The 25,203-nt window shown below is 48.0% G+C and overlaps 3 protein-coding genes across 6 annotated transcripts in view; 1 reads left to right on the top strand and 2 right to left on the bottom strand.

Moving 5' to 3' along the window:
- Positions 1–25,203, bottom strand: part of LOC309644252 (uncharacterized protein) — a 153,229-nt gene that overhangs the window by 21,783 nt on the left and 106,243 nt on the right. The gene's annotated exons all lie outside the window — the stretch shown is intronic.
- Positions 1–25,203, top strand: part of LOC309644316 (uncharacterized protein) — a 57,611-nt gene that overhangs the window by 6,727 nt on the left and 25,681 nt on the right. Inside the window, exons 2-6 of one of the 4 annotated variants that reach the window (XM_082427962.1) lie at positions 117–2,388; positions 2,659–2,789; positions 2,972–3,529; positions 4,048–4,234; positions 4,445–11,888. The exons of 2 other annotated variants lie outside the window; for them this stretch is intronic. The gene's annotated coding sequence lies outside the window, so the exon portion shown is untranslated. Of the gene's footprint in view, positions 1–116; positions 2,389–2,658; positions 2,790–2,971; positions 4,235–4,444; positions 11,889–25,203 lie in introns of those variants that run through there. One more of the 4 variants, XM_082427961.1, reaches the window with a different exon arrangement.
- On the bottom strand, positions 11,944–17,258 carry LOC309648285 (uncharacterized protein; the record flags this gene model as incomplete). The annotated part of the gene is made up of 5 exons (XM_082436782.1): positions 11,944–14,034; positions 14,846–14,976; positions 16,282–16,496; positions 16,663–16,897; positions 17,247–17,258. 5 exons carry the CDS (start codon positions 17,256–17,258, stop codon positions 13,710–13,712), a joined length of 918 nt encoding a protein of 305 aa, XP_082292908.1. The 3' UTR covers positions 11,944–13,709.

The raw sequence follows: 25,203 nt of genomic DNA, 5'->3' as shown, positions 1-25,203 counted from the left end.
AGGTGGGACAGAAAGAAGGGAGAGGGAGCTGGAGAGGGAGGTGGGACAGAAAGAAGGGAGAGGGAGCTGGAGAGAGAGGTGGGACAGAAAGAAGGGAGAGGGAGCTGGAGAGGGAGGTGGGACAGAAAGGGCTCTTTTTAGCTGGGAGAAATGGCAGCATGTGTTCCTGCTGATGGGGATGAGCCAGTGGGGAGGGGAGGGCAGCTGCAGCAATGTCCTTGAGTAGATGGGGAGAGCGGAGGCTTTTGCTGGGGCCAGGAAGGCTCCACAGGTACCAGAGAGAAGGCAGAGTTCTCCAGCCCAGAGACAGAGAGGTAGGTGAGGTGGTGGAAGCTTATGGATGTTCTGTTCTGATAGCTGCAATTTCGTCCACTTGATTTGCCTCTAAACAGGCATGCCCACTTTGCAATTATCTACTTGCCCATCCCTCTATCAGAACTCTTCTTTTTACTACAAGACTCAAAGAAACAGCACCTGGGGAATATACCTTCGCTTTTGCTTCCTGTACATCCCAGGGCCGCAGCAGTGCTGGCTCCACTCGTTCCACTTCCGGGACCCCTCTTGCCTCCCTCCACAGGGCTGGGCACTCCTCAGGACACAGGTAAACTCCTGCCATCCTCCCTCTTATCCATCTGAGGAGAGTGTGGTTGGGAGGGGATATAGGATGGGAGTTCTTCTCTCAGTTAAGACATCTGCATTCTCATTAGCCCTACTCTGGACTTGCCTTTCTAGCTGCTAATGAGGATGTGGATATGTTTGTGCTTTACTCCTTTGCCATCCTCTTCCTAAAACCAAAGGTGCTTCCTGTCTTTCCTCCAGAGCCCAGCCCAGTGCCTGGTGGTCTGTAATGAAAAGGAGCTGAGTCTTTGGAAGATTTGATGCTTTAACCTAATATTTCTCAAGTGTGTCTAGCAGGTGCTCATTCAGCAGTTGAAGCTGAGAGTCCCCTGTGCATGCGCTCACCCAAGTCCTTAGCTATGGGAATTAGGCTTGGCAGGGCCTGGAGCAGTGAAATATGTGTAGACACTTTTCCTAAATGGATTTGACCCTGGACCTTTTAAAAATCAGAATGCTTAGGGGCTTCCCTAGTGGCGCAGTGGTTAAGAATCCGCCTGCCAATGCAGGGGACATGGGTTCAAGCCCTGGTCCGGGAAGATCCCACATGCCGCGGAGCAACTAAGCCTGTGCGCCACAACTACTGAGCCCGCGTGCTACAAACTACTGAAGCCCGCGCGCCTAGAGCCTGTGCTCCGCAACAAGAGAAGCCACTGCAATGAGAAGCCCGCGTACAGCAATGAAGAGTAGCCCCCGCTTGCTGCAACTAGAGAAAGCCTGCACGCAGCAACGGAGACCCAGTGCAGCCAAAAATAAATAAATAAAATAAATAAATTTATTTAAAAAATTAAAAGGTTAAAAAAACCCCACTTTGTCACATTAAAAAAAAAAAAATTCAGAATACTTATTAACAACACCCAAGGCCATGAAGGTACTTGGGAAGATGCAGTCTCTTGCCTCTGGGGAGAAACTCCCCCCAGGGAGCCATTTAGATCAGCACACACTGCCCTGGATGCACCCTGCTCCCGTGGGCTGCCTCTGTGCTACCAACCCAGCTTCAGCACCCGTTTCAATGGTGGGCAGTAACCAGGGGGACTGAGGATTTTCTGGTCAGCCCCCTCATCCTAGGTTCCTGGCCAGCAGGGCCTGCCTCTGGAGCCATCTCTGTCCAGGGCACTGACCGCTCCCTCCAGGGTAGATGGGGAGGTCATCCCCCCTCAACCTTGGGCTGCCGTCACAGCCTCTGCTCTAGGAAATGCAAGGTCACAACACATTAGGGGTGGTTATTACACTGATCTTACAGAAAGATTCTTCTCTTTGAAGTGCCTCTTTGGGACTTTTAAGCATTGTTTACTGGTCATTACCCAACTGACTGAGGAGTGAAAAATTTGAAAAACTTAAAGCACTGGTTGAGTGTCACTGATAAATGAATACTATATCAAAGTCATCTCTAAAATTCATGAAGTAAGTCAATGGGGAACAGTGACTAGATTTGTGAAAATATGGTTTGCACAGAATATTTTAGGAAAACATTTTTTAGGACCCAGGATCCTCCTTGGTGTGGAAGTCAATGACTAAAAATTTTATTTGAAAAGCAGTTTTTTAGGAAGACACTTCTGCAAAATGAAGTCAAGTTCGATCCAGTTATGTGTATCTGTCTCTTACATAAAAAGTCCAGAGGTAAGAATTCCAGATTGGATGGCAGCTCCACGATCATAGGAACCCAGGCCTCGCCATTATTAGCTCATGTCTTCTGTTCTCAAGGTTGTCTTTATGGTACAAGATGGCTGCTGGTGCTCTAACCCTCACCTCTCAGTTCCAAGAAGGAAGAAGGTGAGAAGGACAAAAGGGGCTAAGTTCCCTGTTGAGTTAAACCCCTTTAGAGAGCTTTCCCAGAAGCCCCACCCAATGACTCCCACTTATATCTCCTTGGCAACCCCTATCTGCAAGAGAGGTTAGAAATGTAGGTTTTTAGCCTCATCCCTCATCAACTATACAACAGTCAGTTACCAAGGAAGAAGGGGTAAGTGGACACTGGGTAGGCCACAAGCAACCTTCGCCACAGCGTCTGAGGTGAATTCTCTGTGTGGCTTGTCTTCTCAGGAGCCTGGAGGGGAATGGTTCTACACTTGACTTCAGCCCTCAGACGCCCTGTGCCAACCTGGCAGCCAGAGACAGAGCCGAGTGGCCCCTGGGGACTTGGGCCTGAAGGTGAGGGCACATCTGGAGGTGAGGTGAGGTAACCATTAAAAGGAGCAGAAACTAAAATGGCAAGTGATCAGGGTGAGGGTGAGGAGCAGACACAAACAGCGTGTGGCTGCCTGGGTCAGGTGCCACAGGAACAGGAGGGCTCAGGGGGCTGAGGGACGCCTGGGACAAGTCTTCACTGTCGGCCTCAGCCCTGCCTCTGTCACAGGAGAGACTGCCTACTCGGCCTCCATCATCATGTCTTGAGAGCACAGAAGGCAACGGAAAGACACAGAGACACTCTTTCCATGTAGAAGCACTGGATCTCCATGACAACCCCCTGAAGCGGGCAGACAGCTATTACTGTCCCATTTTACAGATGTGAAAACTTGTTCAGTGATACTGCACTCCTAAGAGGCAGTGCCAGGATATTGAGATACTGAGCCCAGGCCCTGGGGCTCTTGGTGCCTTGGGGGAGTTACAGATGTGAGGCAGTGTAGCCCCAGGGCCTGGGAGTCCATCCGGACCGCTCTGGCTGGGCAGGCTGGTCTCTCCCTGCCTTTGTTTCTGGGTGTCTGGGGCCTGAGGAGTGAGGAGTCAGCAGCAATGCTTTTCAGCAGCGGGGCAGGGCGGCCGTGCTGGGGAGCAAGCAGTGTGGATCACACCCAGTCCTCTGGTCAGCAGGCCTGCCCCCTGGACTCGCTTTAGAGTCAGCCTTTCCAAATGGACCAGCTTCTGCCGTCATTTCATGGGAAGAGTCCACAGCAGCATGGCACCAACTTGGATGGTACACAGCTTCCTCCCTTGGGTGACCTGGGGCGAAGGGTGCTTTGAAGCCTCTTCCTGGGTGCCTGCCTCTCCCTCCACTCCCGGACCCGTGCCCTCTCTTCTCCACCAATCGGGGATTTGCTCACTGGCAGCTCTGCCCTTCTCGTTGTCCTCATGGCTCTGCTCCTTCAGTCTCAGCTCTGGGGGCCCCGCTCGCCCGTCTCCGGGTTGTGTCACCCGTGATGCCTTTCTGCAGCTCTTCCTCCTGCTACTATTGCCTGTCCGCAGCTAAAGGTCTCTGGCGAGGATTTGATTGGCCCAGCTCATCCTCGTGCATCAGGCTCCTCCTCATAGGCTGCTGCCAGGCCGCATGTTGGCCATTTCGGGCTAGTCAGCTGTCGTTGGGAGGGAGTGGAGTCCCATGGTCGGCCTGGGGCTGGCCCGTCAGTGGGGGGCTCTGGGCTGGGCAGTGTCACTTGCAGGAGACTGTGGGGGTGAACTGTGAGAGGAACCGTCACAGACGTGTCTGATACGCAGATGCTACGGTGTGGAAGAGTCTGGAAGCTTTTATGGATGAGGTGATACCTGAACTAGGCCTGGAAGAATGGGTAGGATTCCAATGAGCAGAGATGAGGCAGAAAGAACATTACAGGAGGAGTAAAGGAAATAAAGCAGATGTCCACAGAGCAGCAGGGAGTGTGGTGTGGCTTGAGAGGGACTCATGGTGAGGGTGGGGGAGTGGAGGGAAATGAGGCAAAAAGCTGGGCTGAGGCCAGACTGGGTAGAGGTCGCGTTCTGCAGGAGGGGGGAGCAGTGGGGCTGACGCTACCAGAGCTGTGCTCTAGGAAGCAGGGCGCAGGCGGAGGGTGGAGGCACCTGGGAGGGAGCCCACACCTCCCCCTGCATCCTTTGTCATCCATCTTTCTGTGTCTAGGCAGGAGCCAACCTGCTCTTGACCCCGGCACTCACCAGGCTGAAAAGACACTGGCCACTGAGCGCCTGTGGGCTTTCCACCTTGCCAAAGTCCTGGCTGCTGGCCAATGGGCCGTCGCTGGCGGTGACCTGTGTCAGTTCTGGGTCAGAGTTCTCTACGCCCTCTCTTCCCACGCCACTGTGACTGGTGATTGTCCAGATGGTGGTTCTTCTAGCAGCCTGGATCCCTGAGATGCTAGGTGGAGCGGAGCCCTGCCGTCGCCCTCTCCCCCTGCGCTGGGCATATAACGTGACTGAGCAAGAAACTTTTACTGTGAAGTCATTGAAGTTTGGGGGCTGATTTACTGCAGTAGAACCGAGCCTAACCTGACTAATATACCAGCTCTGAGGGGACCTCCCCTCTCAGCAGCACAGAGGTGGGCGGGGCATGGGTAGAGCAAGGAAGACATCAGGAGTTAGTGCCCCGGGGAGGATTTGGCTGGGATGTGTCCAAGCACAGGGCTCACTACTGCTGTGGGGCCACTGCTGGGCGGCGCCTGCATTGCCTAGGCACAGATACCAACGCTGTGGTGGGCAGGAGGCACCTGGAGAGGATGCGGGGAGCCTGTCTGTAGAGGGTCTGCCAAAGGCGGCAAAAGAAGGGGGAGTGTGTCCGATTCACCAGCTGCTCAGCCCAGCAAGGACCCTGTCCCAGGAGGGAGTGAGGCTGGAGGCCAGACTCCACTCTCAAGGGAATAGCCTCCTCCCGCAGCCCTAGGCTGGGAGCTCTGAGCAAGGCAAACTTGACCATATTACTTCCCCACTTCAAAACCAAGGGAAGGTCCAAGTACCCTAGTGGAGATTTCAATGTCATTTACAACCCGGCCCCTTCCTTCTGCTAAGCCAGCCACTCTCTAGACCGTCTCCTCCAAACTCCTTGAGAGAATGCCTAGAATGCCCCGCGCCCGCCCCTCCGTGGCCCGACCCGCTCGGGCTCTCGCCACGCCACCGTCTGCAGGCTCTGCCTTTGATTCACGCTGACCAGTGCTCCTCTCTGTGCTGGAAGCAGGGCCCTGTCGTTATGGCCTGGAGGCCCCCGTCCACAGTCTCTGTCACCCGTCTGAGTTGCAGACAGGGAATGGTTCCCTCCACAAACTCTGTGCCAGGCACGGTGCTGGGTGCTGGTTCAGAAGTGAGCAAAATAAACGTGGCCTTGCCCTCTTGGAACTGACTGTCTTGGGGGCGGATGGATGTTAAACGCATAATCAGACAAATACACCTATAGATTCCGCCTGGAAGGGAAAAACAAGGTGGGAGGGATCTCTTTTCGTGTGGATTGGGGGTTTCGAGGGAAGGTCTCTTGGAGGAGGTGTTTTTTAAACTGAGGCTGAGGCTGAGGGGTGAGGCCTTGCCAGGCAGGGGCGGGGAGGGTGCAGCTGGCAGGGGGAGAGCGCAGGGTGGGAAATGAGCAATGCCAGGAAAGCCTAAACTGCAGGCCCTGCAAAACCCAAGGTGTTCTTGTTTCCCCTGGCACTTCCCTCTCTTGCTTTTCTTTTTTTCTCCCTCTCTCTTTTTTTTTTTTTTTTTTTTAATATTTATTTCATTATTTGGCTGCCCTGGGTCTTAGCTGTGGCACGCGGGATCTTCATTGCTGCATATGGGATCTTTAGTTGTAGCATGCGAACTTCTTAGTTGCAGCATGTGGGATGTAGTTCCCTGACCAGGGATCGAACCCAGGCCCCCTGCATTGGGAGCGCAGAGACTTAGCCACTGGACCACCAGGGAAGTCCCTCTCTTGCTTTTCTTTCTTTCCTCCTTGCTGTTCTCCCACCAGCCCCATCTCCTCTGCCTGGACTATAATAGGTACTGCAGGTGCGCCAGGCACCGTGCCCAGGCCTCATGCCCAGGCCTCTGCACACATTCATCCTCCAACAACCGTGGGAGACAGGTGCAATGGTGCCCATTTTACAGACAAAGTAACTGAGGCTCAGAGAAGTTAAGAGACCTGCCCAGGTCACTGACCAGCAAGTGCTGAAGCGCATATTCAAATCCAGGCCAGGTGCTTGCGCTGCCTCCTCTGGCCCGCAGGGCTCTGGAGCTTGGCCTGTGCCCCCAGAGCGCTGCCTAGCAGGGGTGAAATGCCCTCCTGCCCTCCCTGTACCCTGGGGGGTTGTGGGAGTAGAGGAGGCTGTGACCCCAGGGCCAGGCTGCCCTCTGGGGCCCTGCACCCCACACATTGGTAATGCAAGGCCCTGAAGGTGCAGGCTGTGTATAAGTAAATGGTTACAGCCCCAAACCACTCAACGGCCACTGTTTTTGCTGCCAGGCCCGATTGTGTCTACCAGCATCTCAAAGAAAGTAAAAGTGTCGCCATAAATCAAGGGGGCAGGCCCTCATTCAGGCCTGATGACTTGCTGACAACATCATTTCTGGGATTAAAATGGAGCCCAGGTGAAGGCAAAGCAGCCAGGTCCAATCGCAGTCCACGCAGTTACGGGGAAAGGGCAGGAGCCGGCCCTGCTGGTGCCCCACCATCCAGGTGCTGCCACCACCGACATTCCGTTCATCCGCAACAGTCCCTGGAGAGGTAGGGGTGAGGGAAGCTCCGTTTCTACAGCAGAGACACTGTGGTTCCTGAAGTCACACAGCCCGCACACGCCGAGCTGGGGTTGGAACACTGGGCTCTCTGACCCGAAGCCCATGTTTCTTTCCAGCGGGCCTGGCAGCGGCCGGGAAAGGGAGCCAAGGCCCCGCGTGGCCACCTGTGGGAGCTGAGTCCAAGCCCTGTGCTGGAGGCCTTCTTAGAAGCTTCTTTCTGGGTCGAATGTTTTTGCCAGTGACTGAGCATCTCGATACGCCGAGGGTCACTATGCTGATGGCCGAGGTTGGTGACCTCCAGAGGATGAGGAGGGAAGAGGACAAGTGTAGGGCTGCATAGAGGAGACTCCTGGGGATGAAACCAGCTTTCCAGGAGGTGAAAGCAGCCTCACTTCTTTATATTTCTGAGATCTTTTACTGCCTCCAGGACCAGTCTAGGAGACTGTTGGTCACTAACCTCTTAGTTTGTGTGTGTAATGGTAGTGGTGGGTGGAGGGGTGGGCGGGTTGACCAGTCTCCTGAAGTCCTGTCAGTCTGCTCTCTGTAGACAAGGACCCTCTCCTGCTGTCTCCTGCTGGACCCTGCACAGCTTAACTGACCAGAGTAGTTTCTAGAAGCAGTGCTTGCTAGGTACCATAAAAAAAGACAGCACTGACCCTTCTGGTTCCCCAAGAAGGGGTAGCTTTATGAATTTAGGTACCCGAGCCCGAAGCAGAGCTGAGAAGAGTCACCGTTTCTTTTTTTTTTTCAACTGAGGTATAGTTGACGTACAATATTATATAAGTTTCAGGTGTACAACATAGTGATTCACAGTTTGTAAACATTATGTTCCATTTATAGTTATAGTAAAATATTGGCTATATTCCCTGTGTTGTAAAGAGAGTCACCCTTTCTTAAGCAACCACCATGTTGAGAAACTATTCTAGACATTTTACATCTTTTTAAAATAACTTTGTTGAGTCCTACTTTACATATCGTATAATTCACTCATTTTTAGTGTCCAATTCAATGAATTTTTTAGTAAATTTACCAAGATGTGCAACCATCAGCATAAATCAGTTGTAGAACATTTCCATCACCCCAATAAGATCCCTCACACCCATTCACTGTTAATTCCTGTTTTCTCCCTGCACCGGGCAACGACTATTTTCTGTCTCTATATAGATTTGTCTTTTCTGGACATTTTTTCACAATTGAAGCATAGTTGATTTACAATATTGTGTTAGTTTCAGGTGTACAGCAAAGTGATTCAGTTTTATGTATAGATATATATTTTCAGATTCTTTTCCATTATAGATATTACAAGATATTGAATACAGTTCTCTGTGCTATACAGTAAATCCTGTTGCTTATCTATTTTACATATAGTAGTGTGTACCTGTTAATCCCATACTCCTAATTTATCCCTCTCCTCCTCCCTTTCCCGTCTGGTGACCAGAAGTTTGTTTTCTATGTCTGTGAGTCTGTTTCTGTTTTGTATATAGATTTGTTTGTATTCTTTTTTAGATTTCACATATAAGTGATATCATATATTATTTGTCTTTTCTGGACATTTCTTATAAATGGAATCGTACAATATGCAGTCTCTCGTGTCTGGCTTCTTTCACTTTGCAGAATGTTTTCAAAGCTCATCCATGGTATAGCATGTATCAGTACTTCATTCCTTTTCATTGCTGAATAGTATTCCATCATTTGGATATACCACATTTTGCCTATGCATTCACTGGTTGATGGGCACTGAGGTTGTTTCCAGTCTTGGGCTATTATGAATAACGCTGCTAAGAACATTTGTGTTCTTTACTTTAAATTTGTGTTCTGATACTTTAAATCTGTTATTACTAATCCTCCCAATCCTGTGAGGTGGGTATTATCGTCCTCGCCTTATAGATGAGGATACTGAGGATAATAGATATTAAGTAACTCATCCAAGGGCCCACAGCTACCATATTTCATCACTTCTAGAAAGTACTTTTTCATATTTTCATATTTCTGAAACCAGGATGCATCTAATGAATGGCTCATCATAGCTTATTCGGCAGCACTTCCCCCTTTCTCAGTGGTATGTAAAATACATTTTACAATCAAAGGCATCTTAAATTTGATGAGCTATGGTATTAAGTGGCTGATCCTAGTAGCCTCCCTTATATATAGTTCACCCTTGTGTCAGGACTCTTGGTTGCAAGTGACAGAAATCCAGCTCAAAGGGGAACTTACCCTCAATAATCGGGAAGGATCCTGGGACTAAGTCATTGGACTGAAGGAAGAGCTGCAGAGACGCTGAAAGTAGGACTCAGCACGGTTCGATCTCTGTCCCTATTTCATCTCTGCTCATCTTTGCCTATGGGTTCTCTTCCTCCGTGGGGGAGACCCCAGCTTAATAGTCCTGAGAGTAAAATAACTCCCAATCCCTCTCTACCTACCTCTGTGCATCAATCCTAAGGAAGAACTCTGATTGGCACTGCTTAGTCACATATCCATCACCGTTCTAATCACTGAGGCCTGGGGAATGGTGTACTACAATGGCTGACATGCCTTTCTTCTGGCCAGAAAGTCTGTTACCAGAAGAAGGGGAGTAGGAGTAAGTGAGCTGGGTACCACCACCCTCACTCCCTTAGGCCACTTTCACATGGCATCACTCAGTATCACTGCAGACGTTACAGACTAAGAGGTATTTAGAAAGAATAGCTGAAGTTTATGATTCATTCATTCTCTTGTGAGGTAATGTTCTAAAGAGTTTAATTATACTTCCAAGAACTGTGTCGTTTGAAGGATTTAATAAAGCAATGAAATATGCATGTAATATACTAGACGTAATTATGTTTAAACTTCTCATCAAGTAAAGATTTGTTTGCAGACAGTTCTCTAATAGAAACAGGAAAGAATCTTTTAGGATACTAAACCTGTGAATTTGCCACGTTGAATTTAAGCCCCAAAGTACTGGCTTAGAGTTTAAAAGCTCTACTTTTAAACTGCGTACTATCTCTTCTGCATCTCTCCCAAAAAGATCTGTCATCTTCCTATCTCCACATTTTGGCTCACTTTCCCTTTATCTGAACTTCCCATACCCCATTTCCATCTATCCAAATTCTACCTTCAGTTTAATGCCACTGTCTCTGCAGGAGTCTTCCATAATAGTTCCATCTGAAGGCAATTTCTCCTTCTTCTAGGTTCCCATAGCTCCCTTGCTGGGACCAGTTACATGGCACTCATCAGAGAAGACCTTAGAGCAGGATAATTTCCTGAGCATTGGTTGCGATTTTCCTCCCTGTGTTTTAACTCCCATTTTAGGAAAGTAGCCAAGCCCTTCTGTGCCCTTGTCTCAGGGAAGGTTAGGTCACAGGGCTTGAGACACTTACTTCTAGTATTATTTGGGTAGAGACTAAGCTGCTATAACAAAGAGACCCCAAAGTATAGTCATTCAAACAGGATATAAGTTTACTTCTCTCTCATGTGCCAGCTGAGGTTCAAGAAGGATAAACTGCTCTGCTCCACAGGATTATTCAGGGCCCCAGGCTTCCTCTAAGCTGTTGTTCCTCCGTCTCCTAGGCTGTTATCCTCATCTGCATGGTTGCAGCTGGGACATCATCCCATCTGTGATCCAACCCATTGAAAGGGGAGAGTTTAGAAAAGCACATGCCCAAGGCTTAGCAGTAGCGCACATCACTCACTCACATTCCATTGTCTGGAATTAAATCAAGTGGATACATCCCGCTGCAAGGAATGCTGAGAAATGGCATCTCTAGCTGGAGCAACATGTGCTAACCTAACTCGATTACTCCAGAGGAAGGGGAGAAGATATTTTGAGGCATAACTAGCAAGTTGCCACATTGTCCTTTCTGGCTTTAGTTTTCCCAAAGCTGGTGATGTTGAAGAGATTACGCTGGGTGCTCCAGCCGGTGGGGAGGGGTGACAAGCAGTAAGGCCCAGAGGAGAGAGTCTGGGGAAAGAAGTTATCTGCTGTTCCGGTTATCTGTTGCTGCATAATAAAATACCCCAAAACTTAGCATTATACAATGACACCATTTATTTTGCTCACAGATCTGCTACTCGGGCAGCGTTTGGTGGGGACCGCTTGTCTCTGTTCTGCTCGGCATCAGCTTGGACCTGGACTCAAAGGCTGGGGCCTGGAATCACTGAGGCCTCAGTCACATGTCTGGTTGATGCTGGCTGTTGGCTGGGACCTCACTTGGACCTGTAGGCGAAACACCTACATGTGGCCTTTCCATGTGGCTGTTGGGATTTCTCACAGCATGGGGCTTGGGTTCCAAGAGCAAGCATCCTGGGAGAGAGCCACAAGGAAGCATATTGCCTCTTCTAATCTAGCCCCAGAAGCCACGCGGCATCAATTCTGCCACATTCTATTCACTAGAAGCGAGTTGCCAAGGATGGCCCAGGTTCAAGTAGAGGGGAATCAGATTCTACTCTTTGATGGAAAGAGTGTCAAAGAATGTGTGGACCATGTTTGGAAATTGCCACAGGTCCCATGGAGCCTACTTGCTGTCAGCTGCAGTGAAGGGGGTAGTGTTTCAGAGAGCTGGCTGCTTGTAACACCAGGGAAGGCAGATCCTAGATGTGGGAGGCCCAGCCTCACCCAAGAACCCCAACTTCATAAGAGGCATGGAAGCAACAGCACCTCCAGACCCTTAGGGACCTTGTGAGCTGGGGTCATGGGCGTCACTGCTGATGGTACTGATGAACCTAGTCGCAGGGCAGGAATAAAGAGGTAGATGTAGAGAACGGACTTGATGACATGGGGTGGGAGGGCGAAGCTGGGGGGAAGTGAGAATAACATCGACATATACACACTACGGAATGTAAAATAGTTGGCTGGTGGGAAGCAGAAGCATAGCACAGGGAGATCAGCTCGGTGTTTGCGATGACCTAGAGGGGTGGGATAGGGAGGGTGGGAGGGAGGTTCAAGAGGGAGGGGATATGGGGACATGTGTATGCATATGGCTGAGTCACTTTGGTGTACAACAGAAACTAACACAGTATTGTGAAGCAATTATACTCCAATAAAGATCTATTTTTTAAAAAAAGGGAATATGGATACATACCTTATACCCTTCACAAAAACTACCTCTAACTGGATCACAGACCTAAGTATAAAAGGTAAAACTATAAAACTCCTAGAAGATAACCCTGGAGAAAATCTAGGTGAACTTGGGTATGGTGATAGCTTTGTAGGTACAACACCCGACACTGGCTTGTCCCGTGGAATGGCACGTGAGAGGCTGGGCTGGAGCGGGTTCAGAAGACACAAGTAGGTTGTGTGTGCAGGTGGCTCAGATGCCTGTAACAGAGACTCTTTCTTCATCGCCTGTCTTCCCTTAATCCCAGGACTTCATAGAAAGTTCCTTGTGATCAGTTGGCTGAGAAGGAAAAAATTCAGGTCTGGTTTACAGAAGGTTCTACATGATCTACTGGCACCAACAGAAAGTGGGCAGCCGTAACCCTACAGTCGCACGCCAGGGTGGCTCTGAAGGACAATGAAAGAAAATCCTCCTAGTGGGCAGGGCTTCAAGAGGCACTTTGCCCACTTTGTCTGGGCTGAGAGACGGCCGGAAGTATGGGTCTATATGGATTCATTGGCAGGGATGTGGAAGGAATACGATTGGAAGGTTGGTGACAAGGAGGTCTGGGGAAGAAGTATGTGGACGTGTCTCTCCAAACGGGCATGGAATGCCAGGGTATTTGTGCCCCATGTAACTGCTCACTAAAGGGTATTCACTGCAAAGCAGGCTCTTGCCAATCAGGTGAACAAAGCATGTTCTAAGGATGTCAGTCAGCCTCTTTGCACAGCTACCCCAGTGCTTGCTCAAGGGGCCCATGCAACCAAGTGGCCATGGTGGCTGAGTTTGAGTCCAAGTCTGTGCACGGGCTTCCCCTCACCAGTGCTGACTTGGCCGTCTGCCGTCTAATCAGCCAGCAGCAGATACTAACACTGAGCCATACTGGGGGCCCCAGCCAGCCACCTAGTGGCAGGTTGATTACATTGGACCCTTTCCATAATGGAAGAGGCAGAGATTTGTCCCCAGTGGGCTATACACACATTCTGGATATGGACGTGCGTTTCCTGCTCATAATGTTTCTGCAAGCAACCCCATGCATGGATTGGCGAAGTGCCTCGCTCACGGTCCTGCTGCTCCGCACAACACTGCTTTGGATCAAAGAAGTCACCTCACGTCAGAAGAAGAGCAGCAAAGGGCTGATGCCCGTGGAGTTAACCAGTTTAATCACATACCCTATCACTCAGAAGCAGCTGACCTAATAGAAGGGTGGGATGACCGACTGATGACCTAGGTATGGTGCCCGTTGGGAGTCAGCACTCTGAAGGCGTGGGGTTCTGTCTCACAGGCTACAGTGGGTGCTTTGAGTCAGAGAACATCACGTGGCGCTGTTTGTCCCACAGCCACGACAGCCGGGCCTGGGAATCAGGGTGAGAGTGGCTCCTCTTGCTTTTATCACACCTAACACTCCACTCGTGGTCCCAATTTCTGTATCAGTCAAGGGCCAGTCAGGAGACGGAAGCCACAGTAGTTTTTTTTAACAGAGAAAATTTACTGTAAAGAACTGTTCATTAACACGACATTGTAAATCAACTCTACTTCAATAAAATAAATTTTTAAAAAAAGAACTGTTAAGTAGGTAAACATTTAACTAGTAAGTGAAAGAGTAAAAAGAAAGCTTTAAGGTATCACAAAGGGAGCAACTGCAGGAAGCAGCCGCCACTCTAGAGCTGGGAGAATTAAATTAAAGTGCTCAGAATGATGAAAACAGAAACTCACACGAGAGGCCCAGAGCTGACGCACAGACCTCAGAGAAGGGGGTACTGCTCGGCTGGTGCTGGCGTCTCTGAGCTGGGAAGAAGGGCCCTGTGGGTCTGGAACCCAATCTTCTGAGGAGGGGGCGTTGTCCAAATAGTGCTGAGATCTCCGGTAGGTGAGGGGGGCGGGGGGTTGCGGTGGTACATGATGAGGATGTAGGAGAAACTCTGCAAACTGGGTTGAGCCGCTGCCACAGGAAAGAACTGCTATTGCTGGGCTGAAGAACTGAGACCGGGGTGATGCCCCCAGAAACTGGAAGCAGATGGAAAGCCCACAGGAAGCCTCCGGGAAGAAGTCAGTCCCCTTTGCCCCCTCTAGGCTGGTAGTCTCCTGCCCTGCTCCCCGGTGGGGTCTACAGGGGAGCCAGCGGGAAAGCAGAGGCGCTGCCCCGCACTGCAAAGTGGAAATGGCACAGGGCAACCCAAGGGGTTGGGGTGCGTTGGTCATTCCCGTTTGGAAGACCCTGCTTACTAAACTTGCGGCTGGGTCCATGTTTGTCCTTATATGCTTCCCAAAACCTAACAAAGGTTTCATCCATTTCCTAATTATCTAAATTTCTCCTTCTACCAAGATTGAAGTCAAGACCTGTCTTATAATTCTGATTCTGCCCCTCAATAGCTGTGTGATTGGTGCCCGTCATTTCATAACTCTGAGCTTCAGTTTCCGTATCTCTAAAATAGGGAAAACAATACTTATTGTATTGCAACCTCAGGGTTGCTCTGACGACGTGAGAATGAAAGCTTAGCATGGTGCTTGGCTCATGGTGAAGAAGATATTCAAGCACATCTCTTCACCCTGAATATGAAGCCAAATATCTCCCTTTAAATTATTTGTCCACCGTTTTCAACATTAAATTCCAGGGTCCTAGAACTCTTGGGTTAATCCATCGTTCTTTATTTCCCAAGAACAGACTACTGGGAGGCTTCCAGAGTGTCCCCACCGCTCAACCAGCAGATGGAAGGGAGAGAGGCTCTGCGGAGATCCCAGGTGGCACCTACCTGAAATCCCCAGGATTGGAGGTGGCATCGTCTCTCTGGGTGTGCCCTTTCCTTAGAAAATTATTCCCCTGCTGTGCTGAGGACTGTTTTGACCTGCTCTTTCTCTCAGACTCATTGCCAAGTGCTTGATTCTGTGAGGAGGGAGGAAATGGTCCTGTTAAAACCTCTGGGCAGGGGCTGGGGTGGTACAGAGGCAAAGCTCCGTTGAAGGTGGTGTTCGTGCTTGGGTCCCCACCCAGGTCGTCCCAGGCCTCCTCCCCAGCAAGTGGGAGAAGCTGAGCTGGGCCGTTAAGGCACCCTTGGGAGACAGCCCCCATCCCAGGACCCTTCTACATTTGGTGTCCCCAAGATGACTCCTCCAGGACTTAGGATTCCCTCTCCCCCAGGGGCAGCTCCTCAGGCCTTGCCCTGACCTCATAACTGATCACTTTGCGACAATCCCACATGACTGATTCCTAAGTAAAATCCCGTCCTACTCCCCGGTTGCCTCTCCTGACCTGTATAAATCTTGCTCATCCTCGAGGGCACGGGGAACGCTAACCTGGACGACCGCCCCCCGCCGCTTCCCTCAGCACTAGCTCCCCTCTCCTGAGTGTCCCCTAAGGACTCGCCTTCTCCGGACCAGGAACAGCCTGGTCATCCTTTCTACTAGCTCCCAGCGGGGCGGCTGAATCAAAGACCGAAGCTCCGGGTAAAAAAAAAAAACTTAATCCGGAGCACTGGGAATAGGGCCGGTCCGGGCGAGCCAGGGAAGCGGTCCCCTCCGCCACAAGGGAGGCTGGGGCGCAGTGACTGCGCCTCGGAAGCCTGCGGCGTCCTGGCGTTTTCTCCGACAGCCCTGCTTCCTGATCAGTTTCAGCCAGGTCCAGGTGGGTTAAAGGCTGAAGCCCACCTTCGAGGGGCAGAAGGAGGCGGCTGCCGGAGACGACTGCGGGCGCGGCGGGACCAGCAACTCATGCTCCTCGGGAGCCGCGGCAAGAATAAACGCAGTTTACATGCTCATGGCTTCTCCGTTCATAAATGTTACATTTTCATCCACAGTTTTCATCTGAGGCAGCTGAGCACTAACCAGCTTCGTTTTCCAAAACGCCAAGTGTAACCCCTCGGCGGGACGTGCGGCGTCTTCGGGGCCGCAGCTGCAGCTCGCGGGCCTCCAGATGGCCACGAGGGCGGGCCGGGGGCGGGGAGGCCCTGAGCTCGGAGCCGTGCGGGCCGCCAGCCCCTCGTCGGGGAAACGGGTCCCAAACCTGAGGGCCGGGAGAAGCTGCGGGGACAGCGAGCCCGGGCCCTGCCCCCCGGGGAGGCTGAGGTCTGGGAAGCAGGCCTCATCGTGGGCGCGTGTGGCCCTGGCAGGGACGGCAGGGGGCGTCCAGGATCTTCCCTGCTGGGCGGGCGGGGAGTGCGCTGCAGAGCCGGGACTCCCAGCGCTAGCTCACCTTCCGGAGCTCCAGAAGAGCAGCCGGCGCGGAGGGGCGTGGTCTCGGAGGGGCGTGGACTCGGAGGGGGCGTGTCGGGATTCCGAGGGGCGTGGTCTGGGTGGGGCGGCCTCCAGTGACAGCGGAGGAAGGCGGCGGTGCTGTCCGCCGGCCTGACGTTAGGTTGGAAAGGGCTGGAAAGATCAGCTTGGCGTCGTAGGAAGGTCCCTCAGGCGCTGGACAGTGGGTGGGGAGGGAGAGATCGCAGGGAGAGAGCCCAGGTCAGGAGGCGATTTCAGAAAAGTGCGGAAAAGGAAAAGCCCTCATTAGAGCAACAACAGGGGCAAGGAGCGAAAGGGGTGGGCTCGAGAGGCGAAAGGCGTGGAGGACTGGCCTCCCAACCTGAGGTAGATGGGGTGTGGGCGGCGAGGGGCAGGGAGGAGTCTGAGCGCTCGGTTCTCGAGGCTCCGTCCGTGCCCCGTCCCCCGCTGGCTGCTCCCGGGGGCGGGCTGGCAGCGGCAGCCTTTCCCGCACCCGATTCCCCGAGACTGGGCAGCGCTCCTCCGGAATCCGTCCTTGGCAGGCGCCGCTTCGGGCGCTGAGAGCCGCGAGTCGCGCAGGAAGTGCAGGAAGGAACCTATGCGCGGCCCTCTGCTGACCAGTCTGGAGCCAGCGCGGTCGCCTCGGCTCAGCTGGCCGTGAAGCCACCGAGTTCTCCAACACGCTGTCGGGCCCCACCGGGGCTAAGCCCGGGCCTGGGACGTCTTGAGGGTGCCCTAGGCTGGTGACAGAAGTCCTGGCCACCTCTCTCTCTTCCCACTCCGTCTCGGTCCCCTACACTTGGAATCAGAACTGCTTATTTCAAGTCCAAATGTGATGATGATAACCAATTAAATCAATGCATTGAGTTCTCACTGTGTGTGCGTTCTGGCTCTGTGCTAAGCATTTTTTCATGCTTTTTCTCATAAATTCCCCTCCTCTCCTACCCCTTTCGTCATTTTGGCCAGCACCACCTGTACTATTATTTACTTATTATAATTTTTAATACACTCAAAATGTAAAGAGGTGCTATCTGAAATCCCAGGTTTGATGTACAATGTTTATTTTACTAGTTCATAAACTATCATATATATATATATATATAATATATATATATATATATTATATATATATTTTAAATGTTCACTCATGGGAGTTCCCCAGCGGTCCAGTGGTTAAGACTCTGCGCTAAGAACTGCACGGGGCGGAAGTTCGATCCCTGGTCTGGGAAATAAGATCCCACATGCCCCGCGGCGCGACCAAAAAAAAAAAAAAAAAAAAATCACTCATAAGCCACATGAAATCACCTCATGTCCCACCAGTGGTCCCTGTTTTTTGGACTGGTAAACTGAGGCTCATGGAGGTTAAGTGTCCTGCCCACGGTTGTGGCATTGGCCAAGCTAGTGACCTACTTAACTCCTGAAACTGCCCGCAAACCAGACACAGGCGACTACAAAAGGATGCAACCTGGAGGGGTCCAAACAGAAGGATTCTCTCAAAGGGGAACCACAAACACAGGGATGTGTCCAAGACACTAGGGCTGGGCAGGGATAGGAAGATGGGGATACTCAGCCTCGCTTCTCCCATCTCTGAAATGGAGGTAGTAACAGTCTCCTTCCTGAGGTCCTTGTGAGAACTGAGATAAAGCAGAGTTTAGTACAGTGCTTGGCTTGGCACATAGCAAGCCCTCAATAAATCCCTCCTGTTGCTATAAAAGTTGGGTAAGGAGCTCTGAAGCCATGCTTGTGAGTGGCTCCTCTGCCAGAATATCTAAGATTCCAGAAACTCTGCTCCCCTTAGGCTACCACTGTTAGCGGTTTGGTGCATCTTTCCAGACCTTTCCTATGCATATGCATGTAGTCTCTGTGTATATATAATGTGTACATACACACACGATTTACAAGTGATTTGCGGTTTTGTTGCTGTTTTTGTTGTTAGACTCATAGAAAGAAAAATGCTACGTTTGTTGCACATTTTTCTTTTTTATTTAACAGTATAGTTTGGAAACCTTTCCACATCAGCATGTATAGGTCTCTCTGCCTCATTCTTTTCAATGGCTATATAGTATTTCTTTCTTTTTTTTAAAATATTTATTTATTTATGTGGTTACACCAGGTCTTAGTTGCAGCAGGCGGGCTCCTTAGCTGTGGTATGTGAATTTTTTAAGTTGCGGCATGCATGTGGGATCTAGTTCCCTGACCAGCGATCGAACCTGGGCCCCTTGCATTGGGAGCACAGAGTATTATCCACTGCACCACCAGGGAAGTCCCAGCTACATAGTATTTCTTAATATCACTCCATAAAATTTTATTTAGCCATTCCTGTACTGATGGACATTTAGGATGTTCAAAATTTTCAGCTTTACAAACAGTGCTGGGAAACATATGCTCATCCTAACTTATCTTTGCATTTCTAGGGGACAGGTTTATAGACGTGGAGATTTTGAGGAAGAATATTAAACAATTCTCTAATATTTCCTTTCAGTTCTCTATTAATTTTGTTTTTGATGTTTATTCTTTTAATCAACCTGAAATTAATTTGGGGGTTATGAAATAGTAATGCAACTGCTGCCTCATGAATAGTGCAATTATCTTACTTTTTCACGATTGAATAGTTTCACCGTTATCCAATGATTTTTTAAAAATAAGTTTATTTATTTATTTTTGGCTGAGTTGGGTCTTCGTTGAGGTTCGCGGGCTTCTCGTTGTGGTGGCTTCTCTCCTTGCGGAGCACAGGCTCAGTAGTTGTGGTGCACAGGCTTAGCTGCTCCACAGCATGTGGGATCTCCCCCGACCAGGGCTCGGACCCTATTCCCCTGCATTGGCAGGTGGATTCTTAACCACTGCGCCACCAGGGAAGTCCCCTCCAAGAACTTTAGAATTAATCTGTAAAGCTCCATTAAAAATCCTGTTAGAATTTTTATTGAGATTGTCTCAATGTATAGATTAATGTGGAAAGAAGTGAATTCTTTACAGTATTGAGTCTTTCCATCCAGGAACATATATCTTTCTTACTTTATTCAGATCTTTTCTATGGCCTTCAACAAAAGTTTGTGTTTTCTTTAAATAATTCTCCACACATTTCTTAGGTGTATTTTTTGATGTGTTATAGGTTAGTGGACATGGTAGATAGTTTTTTTTTTTTTTTTTTTTTTAACATTTGATGATTCCATAGTTTTCTGGGAGGACAGTTTTATTTTATTTTTTTTAATTTTGTTTATTTATTTATTTATGGCTGTGTTGGGTCTTCGTTTCTGTGCGAGGGCTTTCTCTAGTTGAGGCAAGTGGGGGCCACTCTTCATCGCGGTGCGCGGGCCTCTCACTATCGTGGCCTCTCTTGTTGCGGAGCACAAGCTCCAGACGCGCAGGCTCAGCAATTGTGGCTCACGGGCCTAGTCGCTCCGCGGCATGTGGGATCTTCCCAGACCAGGGCTCGAACCCATGTCCCCTGCATTGGCAGGCAGATTCTCAACCACTGCGCCACCAGGGAAGCCCGATAGTATTTTTTTTTTTATATTACATATGCATATGTTAATTTATAACCAGCAATTAGTTTCATTATAAATTTTTAACTAATTATTAATGTATAGAAATTATATTGACTTTTTAAAAACTGGAGTATAATTGACTTACAACATTACATTAGTTTCAGGTGTACAACATAGTGACTCAATGTTTTTATACATTACAAAATGATCACCACTATTGACTTTTGTATATCTTATTACCTACCATCTTATTGAGATCTCATTAAAACCAATAATTTTGTAATTGAGACTCTTGGGCTTCCAAAATAAATATTATTTGTTAAAAATAACAATTTTATAATAAACATATCGGTGAATATTTATTGAGCATTTACTATGTGCCAGGAACGTTCCAAGCAGTTGACATGTTTTAATTCATATAATCCTCACAACCCCAATAGCACAAGCATACAAAACACACAATAGCAAACAAATATTCTATTTCTCCCATCTTACAGGAAACAAAAACAAAAACACTGAGCTCCACTTTCCTCTTCATTTACTTTCCATTTCTCTTTATTTTAAGCAAAACTCCTGGAGTTACCAATTCATTTCTTCTAATTCTTTTTAAAAACATTTCCAACTGATTGTTTTGAAAATTTTAAGCCTATAGAAAAGTTGAAAGAATGGCACAATGTAAATTTACCAATTGTTATTTTACCATATTTGTTTTATCTTTTTCTCTATATATGTTTTCTTTTTTTAATTGAAGTATAGTTGATTTACAATGTTGTGTTAATTTCTGCTGTACAGCAGACTCAGTTATACATATATATACATTTTTAAAATATTCTTTTCCATTATAGTTTATCCCACGACATTGAATATAGTTCCCTGTGCTATACAGTAGGACATCATTGTCCATTCATTCTATATGTAATAGTTTGCATCTACTAACCCCACACTCCCAGTCTATCCCTCCCCCACCTTCCCCTCTATATATTTTGGATTAAGCTGCAGCTATTATGACTCTTCACTCCTTCAGCATGAGTGAAGAACAAGTACATTCTCCTGTATAACCTTAATACCATTATCATACACCAAAGAAATTTGAAATTGATATATTATTTAACATATATTCCATACTGAAATTTGCCCGTCCCCAAAGTTTCTTTTTAACTTTTTTTTTTTAATCCAGGATCCAATGAAGGATTGATTAACATGCAATTAATTGTCATGTCTCTTAAGTCACCTTAAATCTGAAACAGTTCCCCGGCCTTGTTTTGGTTTGTGAAATTGACATTTTTGAAGAGTCTAGGCCAGTTGTTTTGTAGTATGTCTCACGCTTTGGATTTAGCTGGGTGTTTCCTCATGATTATATACAGATTAAACATTTGGGGTAAACGTTTGGGTAATGTTGTGTCCTTAGTGTTTTACATCAGGAGTTTATAATGTCAGTTCGTCTCATTATTGACAACGTGAAGTGTGATCATTTTGCTTAAAGCGCCGGTTGCTCTTGCATCCACTCTAATCAGGTTTTGTTCCCTCGATTTCACCAACATGGTTCTTATCAAGATCACCAATTACCTCCACGTTGCCAAATCCAATGGTCAACTCTCAGACCGCCCTCTTCTTGACACAGCAGTAGTATTTGTCACAGAGACCACTCTTCCTTGGAGTACTTGCTTCTTCGGGCTTACAGACATCACGGATGCCTGGCTTTCTTCCTGTCTGCCCACTCGTATCAGCCTCCTTCGGAGTGCTCCCCTCGCTCCCTAAACTCTGAATGTTGAGTCCCTGAGTGCTTGGACCTCTTCTCTAATTTCTATCTACACCCACTCCCTTGGTGATCTCATCCAGCTTCTTGGCTTTTAGACCATACATTTACTGATGACTTCTAAATTTCTGTCTCCAGCCCAAACCTCTCTCTTAAACCCCAGGCTCATATCCAACAATCTACTTGAAATCTCCACTGAAGTCTAATAAGCGTCTCAATCTTAACATGTCCATAACTAAGCTCCTTATATTCCCCTCCAACCTGCCCCGTCAGGTTCCCCTGTCTCAAGCAATAGCAACTTCATTCTTGAAGTTGCTCAGGCCAAAAACCTTGGCACCACTAACTCCTCTCTTTCTCATGCCCACACCCGTTAGCAAGTCCCAGCCATCCTACCTTTCAAAAATATCCAGCATGCCACTTCTCACCACCTCCACTGCCATCACTCAAGTCCAAGCCACAATATCATGTCACATTTAGGTTACTGCCAATAGCTTCCTAAGGGGTTTTCCTTCTTGCTCTACCTTTATTCTCCTCATTTTCCACACAGCAGTTGGAGTGATTTTGTTAAAACTTAAGTCACACCATATTATTCTTCTGCTTAAAACTTTCCCGAGGCATCTCCTCTCACTCAGTGTCCTTACTAGGACCTCTAAGTCCTGCAGGATCTGGTCCCCATTGCATCTCTGATTTCTCGCCTACTCTGCTCACTTTTTCCACTGCACCCATTCCTGTCTCCCTGTGGTTCCTGAACACACCAGGCTTGCCCCCAACAGGACCCCCAGTAGGGCCTGGAATATTCTTCTCTCACATCTGTGTGGCTTGCTCTCTCATTTTCTTTAGGACTTTACTCCAATGACACCTCAGTGATGCCTTCCTGGCCTAACTCCCAACACCCACCTCCCTTGTATCACAACACTTTTCACCATGTTAATTTTTCTCTTTAGCACCTACCGCTATCTAATAAACGATGTACAGTCGTCCCTCCGTGTCTGTGGGGGATTGGTTCCGGGACCCGCCTCGCATACCAAAATCTGCCGATGCTCAAGTCCCATAGTGGGCGCTCCGTATTTGAAGATGAGGAACCCAGGGAAATCGAGGGCTCACTGCATATTTATTGAAAAAAAATCCACCTATAAGTGGACCTGCACAGTTCAAGCCTGTGTTGTTCAAGGACACGAGTTTGAACTGTGTGTGTCCAAGGATATGCGGATTTTTTTCACTAAATACATCCTACAGTACCACACGATCAGTGGTGGTTGATTCCCTGGATGTGGAACCACGGCCGTGGAGGGGCCAACTATGGGACTTGAGCATCCGAGATTTTGGTATCTGTGGTGGGTCCTGGATCCAATCCCAGGGGATTCAGGGGAACAACTGTATTTTACTTCTTTATCCTTTAAGGATTTTCCTTGTCTATTTCCCTCACTAGAATGCAGCTCCATGAGGACAGAGAACTTTAACTTTGTTTTGTTCACTTCAGTATTCCTTCAACAGTGCCTGGCACATGGGAGGTGCTCCATAAATACTGAATGAACAAGGCATCGGGTGGACCTGAACTCCCCCCTGCACCTCTGGTCTTGCGAGATCTTATTTCCCCGACAAGGGGTCAAACCAAGGCCACGGCAGTGAAAGCCCGGAGTCCTAACCACTGGACAGCCAGAAAACTCCCAGAGCTGGAACTCAGCTATGAAGCTATACTGCAAATAATTATTTCCTTTAAAAAAATACATTTTCTCATTGACTAGAACTTTCCAAAGAATGTTTAGTAATACTGGTGAAAAAAGTACTCATAATGACTTTAAGAGAATGCCTCTTACCTATGGTTTCACCACTAGTTATGTACTTACTGATTCAACTGACTGTCGTGATAAGGGTGTTACCTAAATCCTATTTCACTTAGAGACCAATGCTTAATGGCATAAGAATGATAACTATTCAGCAGGGTTTTCATAGAAAATGCATACTACTTAGAAAGATGGGAAGTTGGAGGCATTTTTCTCTACAACTTTGCAAGAAACAATATATATCTGACTTGCTTTATCGGAATTTAAAATTCTAGCCCAGCATTTACTGAATATTATGTGCCAAACCTCACGTTTTCACTTAATCTTCAAAACAATAAATCAGTTACTATATTTTAAGGTTATACAAGCTTAATGTTAAAATCTGAAGGACAGCAGGAACATTCATTCTAGCATGAATGCAATTGATTTTTATTTAGGTTTACTATGTACCAGCACTGGGGCTACAATGGAGAAGACAATGAACCCCTGTTTTGTAGCACATTCTAGTAGGGGTAGAGTCAGGAAGAATGTAATGTAATTTCAGATTTTGATAAATAAGGAAATAAAGCCAAGGGATGTGACAAAGGGTATGTGGGCAGAGGGTTTGGCTACAGCTTAATAAGTAAGTGGTGGAAAGAGAAGATTGACAAGGCCAGATCACACAGGGCCTGCCTCATGAGCAAGTTTAGATGTTAATCTGTGAGCAATGGGAAGCCACTAGAAATTTTTAAGTGCGGAAATGATCTGAAATGATTTATGTTTTAGGAACATTCTCTGGGGGCTGTGTGAAGAGGCCGGAGGGAATGAGTGGATGAATGCAGACTGATTTAAGTTATGGCAATAACTTAGCTGCTGATAGCAGCTCGGACTAGGATGGTAGAAGGGTTAAGTGGAAAGTTTTGGATGCACTTTTGGAGGAAGTCAACAGGATTTAATGGAGGTGAGGAAGAGGGAGGAATTAAGGGGGTAGCTCAAGACTGAGCTGGTGGTGAGCAGCATGTTTTCAAATGAAGAGTTTTCTTGTAATTTCTATAATCTGTCCCTATCATTCCCAATTTTGTCTCCCCTGGCCCCCACTTGTTTCTACTGTCCTTAACTTCTTCTAGTGCTCCCGACAAATTAACTGCTCTTATTTGTATATCTCACACTTAGAGCATGGGAATTAGAAAGCAAGGCCTTGGATTTAGTCTACTGGGGAACAAATTCCATCCCCTCTATTTACTATGTGATCTTGGGCAAGTTTCACCTGTAAAATAGGGTATATAATAGTACCCACCTTACAGAGTTGTTGAGAATTTAAATTGGAGCAGCTTTATACCTTTACATACTCAGCATCTAGCACATCCTCGATATATTCAAATGTGCAAAGTTGATTTCCTCTCAGATTCTAGGCTGTCAGGATGAGAAGGGCAAGAGCTTGGACATTGTTCAAGCACTAACCCACCTGACAGTATTTAGCCAAGGGAAGATTTCCTCCCCTCATTTGCCTAAGAGAATGACATTTCCAAATTCCTTCCTAGAAGTTCTTCCAGCATTCCCTGATTTCCCTAAAACCTTACCTAAAGTTTTTATCTTACCACATGATTTCATAGGGTTTTTCATCTGTAAACTTGTCTTAGACTTTAGGAATATTTTCTGGAAACTTTTACGTATTAATCAGCTATTTTCATAAGATACTTCATATTCAAAAGCTGGTTACCACCTTGTTACAGATGCTAAAAACTGAACTTAATAACGAGAGGTGAGTTTAGCTATGGTCCCCACATATCACTTTGGGCCTAACTCTAATTCACTATAGATTTTTCCTAGGTAAATTCTCATGTAGCCAACTCCAAAGCATAGCAGGTAAGAAGATTTTCAGGGCTTCCCTGGTGGCG

The sequence above is a fragment of the Balaenoptera physalus genome (genome assembly GCF_965194825.1).
Source record: "Balaenoptera physalus genome assembly, chromosome: 1".
Classification (NCBI taxonomy): Eukaryota; Metazoa; Chordata; class Mammalia; order Artiodactyla; family Balaenopteridae; genus Balaenoptera; species Balaenoptera physalus.
The sequence above is the reverse complement of the archived record's forward strand: the minus strand, read 5'-3'. Positions and strand labels throughout refer to the sequence as shown.